Source organism: Dipodomys merriami, unplaced genomic scaffold, assembly GCF_024711535.1.
Source record: "Dipodomys merriami isolate MVZ:Mamm:240054 unplaced genomic scaffold, mDipMer1.0.p SCAF_7, whole genome shotgun sequence".
Lineage (NCBI taxonomy): Eukaryota > Metazoa > Chordata > Mammalia > Rodentia > Heteromyidae > Dipodomys > Dipodomys merriami.
In genome coordinates, this window is record NW_027206290.1 from 69,164,931 (window position 1) to 69,180,060 (window position 15,130).

At 42.8% G+C, this 15,130-nt stretch overlaps 1 protein-coding gene across 1 annotated transcript; it reads left to right on the forward strand.

The window, feature by feature from the left end:
- The first annotated feature begins 11,253 nt into the window (after positions 1-11,253).
- On the forward strand, positions 11,254-14,245 carry LOC138817301 (defensin beta 118-like). The gene is made up of 2 exons (XM_070007771.1): positions 11,254-11,395; positions 13,648-14,245. Exons 1-2 carry the CDS (start codon positions 11,338-11,340, stop codon positions 14,052-14,054), a joined length of 465 nt encoding a protein of 154 aa, XP_069863872.1. The 5' UTR covers positions 11,254-11,337; the 3' UTR covers positions 14,055-14,245.
- Positions 14,246-15,130: the final 885 nt, after the last annotated feature.

The following is a 15,130-nucleotide window of genomic DNA, read 5'->3' on the forward strand; positions in this document are numbered from 1 at the left end:
TGCTTAGCACAAGGTCCTGGATTCGATTCCCTTTATCACAAAGAAATAAATGTAATTTTAAAAAAACTAAACACCATCTCATCTGACTCCCAACATTCTAGTGTATCATTTTCCCTCACACAACAATGTAGAACTAGTTTTATTAGCAAACTGTAGTTTGTTCTCTTAGTTTATCTTTCCATCACAAACATTTCTTCCTAAGCTGGGGAAATAGCTCCACAGCACAGGATACTACCACATTCCACGTCCTAAGTTCACCCCAGCACAAAAAATAAATACAATAAAAGGAAAGGAAGGGAGGAAGGGAGGAGAGAAGGGGAAGGGGGGAATGAGAGGGGGAGAGAGCTTGGCACCAATTGCTTATTACTATGGGTTTCTGATCAACTTGAATATCCCCAAACTAGTCTTCTAACTAACTTTCCTCCTCAAAATCTTCTTTTCCCATTTATTCCCATAAATGCATGGATTTGTTTGTCAATTTCCAAAGACCTAGAGGGCAGGCTCCTCATTTGCTAATAACAAGGGCCAGGCCCCTCCACCCTTGTAATAAATAGAAGAAATATGAATGGGGATTCACGTTTGCTTTCCAATTTTAAGGAGAAAAATACCCAAAACTCCTTAAATAAATTCAAGATTAGCTAAAAAGTCTTGGTACTTAATCTTTATCGTGTTTTGTAAGTTTTTCTCTCTTTTCAACTAGCAAAGATAGTCTACTATAATTTATTTCTGAAATCGAGGACATGGCTTTTCTGTCATGTGGGCTGTCCTCTGATTTGCTTGTCATCTATTGAGGTAGAATTCAGTGGTTCCATTTTCTGCTTTGACGCGATCCCCATGGGTTTCAGTTATGTCCTGCTTGGTAGTTGTATATCTTTGTCACACATTATCAGATTCAGTTGTGTGCCGTTTTGCTAGGGATCTGGGCATAGACATATGGAAGAGAGATGGCCCATTATTACTTTCCTTTTCTTTTTCCTTTTCCCTTTTTTGTTGTTGTTTTTGGTGGTGGTCATGGGGCTTAAACTCTGGGCTTGGACACCATCCCTCAGCTCTTCAGCTCACTGCTAGCGCTCTACCACTTGAGCCACAGTGCCTACCTCCAGCCTTTTCTGTTTATGTGGTGTTGAGGAATCGAACACAGGGCCTCATACATGCAAAGCAAGCACTCTACCACTAAGCCACCTTCCCAGCCCGGCCTATTTCTGTTCTCCATTGTTCATCTGTGTCTTGAAATCAGCCTGACATTAACCTCTCAAAACCATTTGAGCGGGGCTGAGAAGGTGGCTCAGTGGTAGAGTGCTTGCCTTGCATGCCTGAGGCCCTGGGTTCGATTCCTCAGCATCACATAAGCAAAAGGAAAAAAGCCGGAAGTGGCGCTGTGGCTCAAGTGGTAGAGCACTAGCCTTGAGCTGAAGAGCTGAGGGACAGCGCCAAGGCCCAGAGTTCAGGCCCCACGACCGGACCCAAAAAAAAAAAATCATTTGAGCAACTTTTGCATTTACACAATGTTCTGGAACAGCTTATATAATCCTGCAATGTTACTCCCTCCAAGCTTGCTTGATCTGAAGTGATCATACAGTTCGTCTATGATTTATGTAACCAGGACATGTTTGAGACTAAAAAATAGGAAATGCTATCAATTGTGCCTGAGCAAAAGAGCATGAACAAGGAGTGTGAGAGGTAAAATCAGCAAGACCTTAAGGTTAGCACATCAGGAGCCTGGGGCTTCGTGGGAGAGGGCTGTCTGTGCCATGGCCTGGTCTTCATGCTCTGTTGATGGTTTCAGGTCTGCCTCTCTTCTATCTAGTATAAGCCTGGAGGGGCTACTTGCCTTTGAAGTAGTTATGCACAGTTCCTCATGACAGAGTTTTATTACTTGGAACTTTTCTCACATTTATAGTTATTTCCAAGGTTTTGTTTGCTTATAATTATGTCCTTCCCTTTCAGACGATTAAAAAATTGGAGCTGTCTTATTAATGTATAGCAAGAATCAAGATTCTGGCTTTGTTATTTCTGTCCTAGGGTATTGGTTGTTCTTTGACATTTAAAATGTGGTGGTTTACTATGCCATACAAACTTTAGAGGACATTTTTGATCCAATTAGGGGAACTTAGAATTTACAATAGGTATGAAATGAGAGAAAAGTGCACTAAAATTGAAAGATAATGATCAATTAAACAAAAGAAGGCTATAATACAGTATGTGTGGAAGGTTTCATTTCTTAAGTGAAATCTATGTATATGAAAAGATAGCACTATAGCACAAAAGAAGGCAATAGCTAGGTGACAGAAGTATGTGTTACATTGTTTCAGTATTGTTTTTCTGTATTTTAATAGATAATGGCGTATATTGCTTTCATAATAACAGTTTAACAATGAGCTGAACATTAAATATTAGATGTTAGGGAAAGAGCAGAAGAGAGAAAAATCTAGACAGAATAGTAACTAAGTGTTGATAACTTTTGACTTTAATGCATATGTTATATGGCCTTTCCCTCCCTCCCTCCCTCCATTCCTTTCTTCCTTCCTTCCTTCCTTCCTTCTTTCTTCCTTCTTCCTTTCCTCCTTCCTTCCCTCTCTCCCTCTATCTTTTTTTTCTCTTTTTGTCTTCCCCTCTCTTCTTTTCCCCTCTCTCTCACTCTTTCTTTTTGTACCGGGGGCTTGAACTCAAGGCCTGGACATTGTCCCTTAGCCTTTTCAACTCAAGGCTAGTGCTCTACCACTTGAGCCACAGTTCCATTTTTGCAAGTTAATTGGAAATAAGGGTCTCACAGACTTTCTTGAAAGTCCTGTCATTTGAGCTTCCATCCTCAGATCTCAGTCTCATGAGTAGATAGATTACAGCTTGGAAGACACTATGTAGGGTCAGCCAGACCTAGAAAGACAGAGTATGGCATCACTTATGTGTGGAACCTAAAATCACCAGACTGGTGGAAGCAGAGAGTACGGTGTCAGTTGTGGGATGGGGGAAGAGAAACAAGGTCAAAAGGCAGGAAACCTGACATGCCAGATGAAGAAGTTTCAAGGCTGTATACTTACTACTTACTAGTACACCCTAAGTGTCCTCACCAACAAAAAAGAAAAAGAAAAGAAAGAAAATTATAATCATGAAAATCAATGGATATGTTGACTACTTTTTGTATTCAGTTCACAATGGGTATGCATATTACAAGATATCTTTGTGTCAGGTGCTGGTGGCTCACACCTGTAATCCTAGCTACTCAGGAGGCTGAGATTTAAGGATCATGGTTCAAAGTCACCCTGGACAAGAAAGGCCATGAGTCTTTTATCTCCAAGTAACCACAAAAAAAGCTAGAAGTGGAACTCAAGGACAGTGCGCAGGCCCTGCCCCAGGGCCAGGACTATATACATACATACATAATTGCATAACTTAAATATGTAAAGTTTGTCAGTTATACCTCAGTAAAACTGAATGAATAAAATTTATTATCAATTATCATCCTTCTGTGTTTAGGATTAAAAATAATAATACATAAAAGTGGACACAATTGTGCCTATTTGTAGGGTAGCATGTGATGTTTCGATCCATGTGAAGATTGCATAATGTATAAATCATAGCAAACCTATCTATCTCCTTAAACATGTGCTATTTTGGGGGGGGTGTCCGGTTGTGGGGCCTGAACTCTGGGCCTGCGCACTGTCCCTCAGCTCTTCAGCTCAAGGCTAACGCTCTACCACTTGAGCCACAGCACCACTTCCGGCTTTTTTCTTTTTGCTTATGTGGTGCTGAGGAATCGAACCCAGGGCCTCAGGCATGCAAGGCAAGCGCTCTACCACTGAGCCACCTTCCCAGCCCCAACATGTGCTATTTCTTTCGGATAAAAGCCTTCAAACTCCTTTGTAGCTTTTACATCATTTCATGAACTGTCCTAGCTCTCCCACCCCCGAGGCATTACACAGCTCTTCTTCCCAGCCATCTGTTCATATAGAAGGCATCAGAGAAAAAAATAGATGCAAGCAAAGACCAGGAAATAAAACTTGAAGTCCAGAATATTTGTATCTGACTTGGTTCTAACTAACAGCACATACAGTAATTACAGATACGGATAGGGAAAGAGGAGCTTTGCCAAGGCCGTGCCCAAGGGAGAGAACAGAGACTTATCTAAGGTCTTGAACGAGGTACATTTTCTTCACAAAGACAGGCTGTGCAATGACATCATTTTATCAATATTTTCTTCATAGCTACTATAGTGTACCATTGGATTTGGATGAAACCACCTCTGGAGTCATTAGCATTGTTTGTTCTGTGTTTCTGAGAAGAGGCACAAGGCGGAGAGATCTCTTTCTGAGGATTTTATCTTTCAGAACTGATGAGAATATGACAAGTACAATCAACATGACAAGTGTGGACCTCGGGGAGGGCAAGATGGATTTCCTAGGACAGGGGAGCAAACCAGAGTTGGGAATTTCACAGAGCTCCTTAGCACTATCTTCACAAGAGTCGCTTTGTCAAACTGTGTTGAGTCTTTCCTAGCCGAGCACATGCGTCAGGGAGGGCTTCTTGTTGAAACGCATTTCACCAATGGTGAGTAGAAGAAACAATTTCAAGGACTAGTGCTGCAATCCCAGTGGTTAGGGGCAGACAGAGAAAATGTAAGCTTGAGATCTACAATATAGAAAGGGGAGAGAGAGAGACACAGAGAGAGAGAGAGAGAGAGAGAGAGAGAGACAGACAGACAGACAGAGACAGAGACAGAGACAGAGACAGAGAGAGGAGTACTACAGAAGTCCTTTTATAGCACCCATGGCTTACACCTGTAATGCTAGCTACTCAGGAGAGATCATGGTTCAAAACTAATGTGAGCAGGAAAGTCTGTGAAACTCATCTCTAACTAAGGCATTAAATAAGTCAAAAGTAAAGCTGTGTCTCAAGTGGTAGTGGTCTAGACTTAAGCAAAACAGCTCAGGAGCCGTGCCCAGGCCCTGAGTTCACACACAGACACAGACACAGACACACACAGATACACACACACACACACACACACACACACACACACACACACACACACAGAGTCCTTATACATTTGCAGAAAAATCAACAAGGTCTTTGCAGGTGTAGGGGGCTATGGAGATAATGGGGTGTCTGAGATCTCAGGAGACTGCAGGAATATGGAATTCCTTGTACATTCACTTTGCAATGTGCTCAGTGAAAATACTTTTTGTTTTTGTCAGTCATGGGGCTTGAACTCTGGGCCTGAGCCCTGTCTTTGAGCTCTTCTGCCCAAGGCTAGTGCACTAGCCCTTTGAGTCTCTGCACCACTTCCGGTTTTCTGGTGGTTAGTTGGAGATCAGAGTCTCATGGACTTTCCTACCCAGGCTGGCTTTGAAATGTGATCCTCAAATCTCAGCTAGGATTACAGGCATGAGCCACCAAGAATCCTTTTGTCTGATACATACAAAACTGTAGAGCACATGGGCAGCAAAGATGGCGCTGGGAGAGGGTAGAGTGGGCAGAGCCCAATTTGCCTTACGATCAGTGCCTAACCAGCCCGTGAAAGCCGGGCGCTGGTGGCTCACACCTGTAATCCTAGCTACTCAGGAGGCTGAGATCTGAGGATCGCGGTTCAAAGCCAGCCCGGGCAGGAGAGACCGTGAGACTCCTATCTCCAATAAACCACCAGAAAACCGGAAGTGGTGCTGTAGCTCAAGTGGTAGAGCGCTAGCCTTGAGCTGAAGAGCTGAGGGACAGCGCCCAGGCCCAGAGTTCAAGCCCCACGACCGACAAAAAAAAAACAAAACAAAACAAAAAACAGCCCGTGAACGCTTAGGTGCCTGATAGGGTGTGACCTTGACAGTGATTGGTTCCTCTTCCTCCCTTGCCATGCCACCCGCCCTTTTTGGCTTTAAAAAGGGCTGCTCTCTGTTAATAAACGATTTTTTTACCTGCTGGATTTGGCTCCCTGCTGTGTCTGATTGTCTCCCGGGCTGAGGGATGCTGGGGAATGGCGTACTCACCTTTCCTAGGACCCAGTTCGTCTTTCGTGGGATGGACGAAGACCCAACACAAAACCATTAAAGTTTTTCTCAATGGCAGTAATTTATGTTCAAACAATTGCTTTTCCTGGACACAAAGGTTTTTCTTTGTTGTTGTTGTTGTTGTTTTTAATGAAATATGTGATTTTTTTTTGTTTCTTTTGTATGTTCTTCCCTCTAAGGTATATCCTGTGTTGTCACTGTATTTGATTTTGGTACCATGCATCTTGTTTATACATTTATCTAATTTGGGGAGGGGAAGGGGAATAACAAAATGCTGAAACAAGGTCACAGGATGACCCATTGCAACAATGATACCCACAAGCCACTATGTTGGAAATGAACTTTACAACTTGGGGGAGGAGCGGGGAAGATGGGAGAGGGAAGGGATAATAGGAAAAAAACAAAGGAGGGGATAACAATGCTGGACATTTAACTCATTTAACTGTAACCCCTCTGTACAACATCTTTACCATAAAACAAAATTTTTAAAAATTGCTTTTCCTGAGAAGTGCTTTAATAACTTCTAATAACATCATGTCTTTGTTGCTGCACTAAGAAGAAGGGAAACAAAGAGCCAAGAAGGGACTCAGGAGCAAGATATCACTGCTCTTTCTGTTCATTTTGAAAGGAAGAGAAAAAGAATGAAAACAGAAAAGTCAATGTACAAACACTGAATACGTCTCTACAAAGCTACAACTGTGCATTTCCTAGCAAAATAATCACAAAATCCCCCACAGTCCCATTGGGAACAGGAGTTCTAAGGTGCTATTGCATGGAAGGGCAACTCTAGACAGGCATAATATTCTGTACATTTCCAGAAACCATAAGGAAAGATTTTTTTTAATCACAGGACAATGAGAAATGTTTGAGAAGATACATAAGTTTCACTTGATGTCAACATTACACAATGTGACTAAGCATGGTGGCCTATGTCTATAATCCCAGCACTCAGAAGGCAGAAATCAGATGATGGGAAGTTTAAGGCCAGCCTGCACTGCATAGTGAGTTCTAAGCCAGCCTAAGCTACCTAGGAAGACATTATCTCACAAAATACACTAACGAATGAACACACTAGCCAACCTGTAAGTATCAAAGCGTCCTATTACTGCATTGAGATTCGTATAGTTTTTATATCTGTTAAGAAATAATTTTTAATGCACAATCATTAAAACATTTATCTAGAACACCTTTCACAAGTATCAAAGTCTGCCAGAAGAGTCACAATAGACCTGCACATGGAAATAGGAGCTGCTTTCTCTATCTGGATACGATACCAATGAGCAGCAATTCTAGAAGAGCTCAAAACAAATTATGGAAAAAGCCAGCATCGGTGGCTCACACCTGTAATACTAACTACTCAGAAGGCTGAGATCTGACGATGGTGGTTCAAAGCCAGCTGGAAAGTCTATGGGCAGGAAAGTCTATGAAACTCTGATCTCCAATAAACCACCAGAAAAACCGGAAGTGGTGCTGCGGCTCAGGTGGTAGAGTGCTCACTTTGAGCTGAAGAACTGAGGGACAGCGCCCAGGCCCAGAGTTCAATCCCCACAACTGACAAAAACAAAAACAAAAACAAACAAAAAAAACCCCACACACACTATGGAGCCTAATCATCAGTAGTAAAATCTTTTCTTTCTTTTTTTTTTTTTTTTGTCAGTCATGGGGCCTGAACTCTGGGCCTGGGAACTGTCCCCCAGCTCTTCAGCTCAAGGCTAGCGCTCTACCACTTGAGCCACAGCGCCACTTCCGGCTTTTTTCTTTTTGCTTATATGGTGCTGAGGAATTGAACCCAGGGCCTCATGCATGCAAGGCAAGCGCTCTACCACTGAGCCACCTTCCCAGCTGTTCTCTCTTTCTTTTTCTCTCTCACTTTAAATGACATAAGTGAGGTGAGAAAGTGCATCTTTCACAGCCAGCTGTGAACCAGCATCAAGGCTGGTAAAAAGATAGCTGCCACTCTCTAAAGACATGATCTTTGACGAAGACAAGGCCTAGGTGCTCGGTCAGGGACAGCCCTGAGGGATCAAAGGCCGGATCACGTGATCGAGAAAGGCCACAGTGCAGCCTATGTGAGAAAAGGAGAGTGAGATCTTTTCATCAGCACTGCATATACAAGCTAATCTAATCCAGTGAAAAAGAATCGTTATTCTCATGTGTCTAAGTTGTAAAATGCTGTCAGCGCATGAGGGGAGAAATGTGCTGCTGCTGTATAAAATATGGTGGCACATGCCTGCCATCCCAGTTTTAGTGGTGTAATAATTTGATGAGTCCAAGTCAGAAAAAGACATATTTAATCCCTAACTTCTCCATCAACACCCCAAAAATTACCCGAAAGTTTAGAGCAGCTAAAAGTGATAGGAAAGTTTACTAGAAAATAAATATGGCAGAGAAAGAGAGCATGTGGCATAGACATGCCAAGGGGGAAGATGGCAGTTTACCTTGTCTCTGCCACCCTGGCCATCTTCTTTGTTAGAGCACGGCCATGGGTGGAATAGTAAGAATTGGATGGCTTTCTTATTGGCAGGCATGTTTCCTATAAAGCTGTGACACCAAAAGTTTATTGTCCCATCCTTGTTTTTTCATGCTTTTATATGTCTTACTTCCTCTTTTTTTGTAGCCCCCCTGCCCCCATTTCATTTTCAAGCAAGGTTTAGTTCATCGGCTTATCTTGCTATCTGCAGGCTGTAGAAGCTACCATTCCCTGCTTTCCTCTTAACCTGTATCAATGGAAAGCCTAAAATAGGCAGATTGCAGTCCAGTTAGGCACCTGGGCCAGAAACAAAAAAAGGCTGTGAGACCCTGAGATCAAACTCTACACTGCAAATAAAAAGAAGGGAAGGAGGAAGAGGAGGAGGAGGAGGAGGAGGAGGAGGAGGAGGAGGAGGAGGAGGAGGAGGAGGAGGAGGAAGAGGAGGAGGAGGAGAGGGAGAGGGAGGGGGAGGAGGGGGAGGAGGGGAGAGGAGGAGGGGTGAGGAGGGGGAGGAGGGGAGAGGAGGAGGGATGAGGAGGGGTGAGGAGGAAGAAGAAGAAGGAGGAGGAAGAGGAGGAGGAGGAGGAAGGAGAGCAGGGGCAAAATAGAAACCAGGGACAGTGTTGGTTGATTATAGAGTCCATGAGTTATTTTCTTGATGCAAGCTTTGGCCATACTTTGGTCATATTTGCTCTTTTGAGAATGTGTGTTAGGGGAAAAGAATGCAGAGGGGGAAAAAAAAACAAGGAAGAGGGAAAAAACTCAAATAAATGTTCCAGCATAAGCACCACGGAGATGAAAGAGCTCTTTTGGTTCCCCCATTGGGAAGTTCAGTCTGAAGGCTACTTAGGACCTCAAGGACACCATATTGGCCTTGACCTTGGCATGTCTCCCTTAGAGACAGACAAGGATGTAGTCCTTGAGAAATACAGATTCCATTCTTATTTTTAAGCTGTGTGTGTCTCTCTCTCCCTGCTTTCTCTCTTTTTGAGGTACTGAGATTTGAACTCATGACCTCACACTTGCTAAAGAGGTGCTTTAACCACTTGAACCAGGACTCTATACCACCTGTTCTTTCAAAGAGACACAAGGACAACAATTTCCATGAACGCTGAGGTGGGGAGTGGGGGAGGGAGATGGAGATGGAAAGCATTTTTTGCTGGGGCAAAGAGACAAATTGTTGCTGCTGGAGTGACACAAGGGCAGCAGGACATAGGCAGAGAGACAATTCTCCTTCCCTGTGCCTTCCAATCCCTACTATGAGGTAGAACAGAAAGCATGTGGGCCAACATGTCCCTGCAGAGTCCCCGCCCAGCGTCACAAGGCCAACCTGGGCAGCCATCCCATAGTGAGGAAGCTCTGCCGTTACTATGCGAAAGATGCACTTCTAAAGATAATTAGGGAAAAGCCCATCACCAAAAGAGCACGACAGCCTTGCTCAGTCCTCCAGGTAAGATGAATGGTTCCAGAAAGCCAGCCATTTCCTCTCTAGCTCTATAGGGACTTCTAGGACCAAGGAAACCAGAGAGAGCAGGAGTGGCAATATGGCTCATGCTTAGGGCGACTAGGCTACCCCTAAAGGTCACAGCAGGGTCCTGCATCCCAAAAGCAGATCCAAATGCCTGGGCCTTTACAGACAACACCCAGACCCCCATTGCCCCCAGGTTGCCTTTGTCAAAAGTAACATCTAGGGCCAGGCATCTGTGGCTCACACCTGTCATCCTTGCTACTCAGGAGGCTGAGATCTGAGAGGATCACAGTTTGAAGCCAGCCCGGGCAAGAAAGTCTGTGAGACTCTTATCTCCAATAAACTACTCAGAAAAAGCTGGAAGTGGTGCTGTGGCTCAAGTGGTATAGTGCTAGCCTTGAGCAAAATTGTTCAGGGACAGTACCCAGGCCCTGAGTTCAAGCCCCAAGACCAAAAATAACAACAAAAAAGTGACATGTAAAGTTAATGTGGAGCTACCTTTGGCAAAGACAGTATTCCGGATGACATAGATTAGCATCCTATTATAATCTATTTAAGTCCTACTATCAATGATCTTCAAATTCTGCTGCAGATTAACTCTAAACAAGTCACTTTCTCCAGTAGAATATATTGGAGTGATTTGGTCTCTATATGGATATTATATGCTAAGAAAATCTTCACTGAGAACATGCTTTCTCCCCCTGAAGCTTCAAAAATGAGAGGCCTTGCCGGGCGCTGGTGGCTCACGCCTGTAATCCTAGCTACTCAGGAGGCTGAGATCTGAGGATCGCAGTTCAAAGCCAGCCCGGGCAGGAGAGACTGTGAGACTCCTATCTCCAATAAACCACAAGAAAACCGGAAGTGGCGCTGTAGCTCAAGTGGTAGAGCGCTCGCCTTGAGCTGAAGAGCTGAGGGACAGCGCCCAGGCCCAGAGTTCAAGTCCCACTACCGACCAAAAAAAAAAAAAAAAAAAAATGAGAGGCCTTGTTCCTCCTTAGAAATCTCACAGTCAAATGCAGAAGGCACAGAGGTAGAGAAATCTCAAACTTAGGCTTTTTTTTTTAAAAAAATAATGAACAAGGGCAGGAACATGCTGATATTTCTGGAATATCCTAAAAAATATACCCGAAGTCTCTGAGTTCCCCCTCTCCAAGTTTCCAAATACAGACTCAAAGCCTGAGACTTAAAACCCTCTGCATACCCTCCCAGTGCCAAGATCAGATGCCCAAGTTGCAACCAACAGATGGAGGTTTCGCATGAGTACATTTTTACCTATCTGTCTGGTTCAGTGACCATCTCTCTGCCCCCACCGTCAAAAGGGCAATAAAACTCTTGATCAGATTCTCACTGCACACAGCGTTCTGGATTCCTGGCATCTACTGCCTTCTTCATCCCCAAGGATCATGAGACTTCTGTTGCTGACTCTTACCATCCTTGCATTCCTGCCCCAAGTGACCCCAGGTAATCAGAATCCATCCCCACTCCCCATCCCTCCCCACCTCCAAGCTACAGAAATGAAGATAGAATGGGGATCCTGGCCCATGGAATATTCCAGTATGGAACGGTTCTCTCCCACCTGAGCACCTCTGTAGGTTCCATATTGGGATTATAGCCCTGACAGGAGTAAGGCAAGCCATCCTCACTAGACAGGATGGTCCCAGCATCTAGAGTTAGTTGTCTGTGGTCCCCAGCTGCCATCTAAGGTATCCGAGTGAGAGCTTGACTTGCTTCTTGACTTGATTCTTACATATTGAATGATTCCCAAATCTGGAGTCCCTATGTCTTCTTGGCTTGAAAGTCTTGTGGTAGCTTGCAATTAAGTCTTGTTGTTGGCAATTTAACATCAAGTCAGAAAATATCTTTACATGGAAGATAGAATGGACTTTTCTTCTCTTTTCTAATGGTAAAGTCTAAGCTTTGATCACTACTGCATTTTTAAATATACCTAAAGGCACAACTAGAACTTTGAACTTGAAGAGGATCTGTTACCCCACCCCCATTCTTTCTTGTATATCTTTCAGGACACATTTCAATGTATGGTCAAACCCAACATGGAAATGAGTCCAGATATTGCTGTTCCATAGAAAGAAAATATGATGACAAAGAGTCCTTCTTTCATTTAATATATTGTGGCTATCTTCCCATATCCCTATTTAAGATCTGCCTCATTCTTTACAAGTTTGTAAAGTTCCAATGTGAGAAGAACTGTTAATGTATGTATAGGAATTTAGAACATTTCCTAATGTCATATCTGTGAACCTACATGTTCAAGTACATTTACATCTTTTGGCAAGAATTTAAGCAGATATATTTCTAGAAGTGAAATGGTTGGGTTAAAAAGTTTAAAAATTCATTCCAAGCTGGGCACTAGTGGCTCACATCTATAATCCTAGCTACTCAGGAAGCTAAGATCTGACCACCGAGGTTCAAAACTAGCTCAGGCCAGAAAGTCTGTGAGACTCTTATCTCCAATTAACCACCAAAAAGCTGGAAGTAGAGCTGTGCCTCAAGTGGTAGAGTGCTAGCCTTGAGCATAAAAGCTCAGGGACAATGCCTAAGCTCTGAGTTCAAGCCCCAGGTCTTTTGTTACTACTCTTCTTATCTAGTTTTTATTCTTTCCTACGTTAGTTAATTTCTGATTACAAGGGAAATTTTATCCTAGTTTGTTGACTTTGGCTAGAAAACATAGAAGGTATGCTACTGAACATTGGGGTGTTCTCAATGTATTTTTATGGCCTGATAATTTACTACAGAATGTGGAATCTTAGACCAGCAATATTGGCATCTTTTAAAAATGTGTTAGAGAATGTAGAAGGGAGGCCCTGCCCTGTTAGTTGAATACAATCTGTCTTTTAGCAAGACTTCTATGCACATGAGTGCTTGAGAAGCATCAGCCCAGTCCCCATGTGAGTATCTCATAGAAATGCCTACATTAGTCTAAGGTTCTAGTTAATGTTCTATTTCTTAATTAACATGCAGGTACATAACTATTCCTTGTCTTATGAGTCTCTACACTACACAAATAATATATGCCCATGTGTATATACATTTTGTAGTAGAATGTATGCAAAGAAATTGAACGAATACAAATAACTCAATTACAGTAACCATATTAATTTCTTTATGTGGGTAGCTTGACATAACATCCAGGTCATTTCATTAGAATTCACAACACACATACACACACACACACCACCACCACCACCACCACCACCACACTTTTTTTTTTTTGTCGGTCATGGAGCTTGAACTCTGGGCCTGGGTGATGTTCCTGCACTCTTCAGCTCAAGGCTAGTGCTCTACCTCTTGAGCTACAGCGCCGCTTCCGGTTTTCTAGTGGTTTATTGGAAATCAGAGTCTCACGGACTTTTCTGCTCAGGCTGGCTTTGAACTGTGATCCTCAGATCTCAGCCTCCTAAGTAGCTAGGAATATAGGCGTGAGCCACTGGCATCCAGCAACACTACACTTTCCTAAGAACATTAAGTTTCTTTCCATTGATGATAAACATCCACCTCACTTTCAGAAAAGTTCAACATGGGCAAGTGGGAGGTCAGGACTAGAAATCTGGGCAAACATGCCCAAACTTGGAGATTTGCATCCAGAATCTTAGTATGAACCTCAATATTATTATGGGATGACAGACATCCAGTTCTGTGGTAACACAGAGAACATCAGTAACCTAAAATCAGTGGTCTTTCCTTTGATCATTTAGCCTATAGTGGTGAAAAGAAATGCTTGAGCAAATCGGGACACTGCAGGAAAAAATGTCAACATGGAGAGATGCCATGGGAACTATGTAAGAATCATCGAATCTGCTGCATTTCGACCAGTCAACCCTTTAGAATCAGGAAGCTTATTCAGAAAACTACCACAGCCTTCTATGATTTTTCCTTTATATCAACCTCCACAACCATGTTCGATGATATGAATCCATCAAGCCCTGAAACGTTCTACGAGAACGAGCAGACAACCCCCACGACATTCTTTGATTTTACAGATACAACGAAAACGATTCCCGCTGCAGACAACTTTGAAGCAGAAAATTACAATGGGGAAAAGTCTGACAAGAAGCTTGAGACTCAAACCCCCGTCCCAGAGATTCATCATAGCTCATCATAGGTGGCTGCCACTTGAGTATGTTGTGAGAGATGGACAAAGTCCTACAGATAATTGATGATTTTGATTATTCTGAAAATACCATGACCCACTCTTTTCCCCACCAAAGTGTAATTCTAGATCCAAGTAGTTGTGTAAAGAGTTTCAAGTGTTCACTATTTTCAATAATAAACTCTTCAAGGCTCTTCTTAAAATGTCAAATCACTTCTACAACAAGATTTAGCCCATTTTTTTAGGTTCCTTATTTGCCAGTGGCCTTAATCACCTAGGTAAAGTATACCATCCCTGAGTTTTCGTTGTGCCCTGCTGTTTTTCCAACAAACGTTTGGGAATAGCAAAGTTATTCCTTGTGTGTCATGCTTTTGGATAAAAGTATAACTGGAGAAAGCCAAAATTCTGAATACTTACCTCATGGCAATATGTACTGATATCAGGGTAGGAGGAAGCTTTATAATTCAGCAAACACCTCCCACAAAAGCATCCAATTTCCTATTATGTGACTTTGACCTACAATCCTGTCTCAAAACCTGCTTATAGGAAAACAACTGGCCCACATATAAGGTATGAGATCTTTTTGTCTGGTTGGTTTTTTTGTTTTGTTTTGTTTTGTTTTGTTTTGTTTTGCCAGTCCTGGGCGCTGTCCCTCAGCTCTTCAGCTTAAGGATAGTGCTCTAACACTTGAGCCGCAGCGCCACTTCCAGCCTTTTCTGTTTATGTGGTGCTGAGGAATCGAACCCAGGGCCTCATGCATGCAAGTCAAGTACTCTACCATTGAGCTAGCTACCTACCCATCCCTGTTTGGGTTTTTTCTGGTCATTATTTCAAGATTGGAATAGAAGGAATTCAAATGCTGGAAAGACATTTACTTGACCAAACCTTGATCACATATATACATCCAAGTATAGAGCTGTGCTGGGCTGGATAGAGCTATGGCTCAGGAATAGAGAATCTGCCTACCAAGCATGAGGTACCCCAGTACCAACATTTTCCATTTTCTGTGACCCCTCAACTGTGGATGAAAAGATAGATCATTTGTCTGTTAGATTATCTATTAGATTTGTCTATTAGAGAGTTCAATA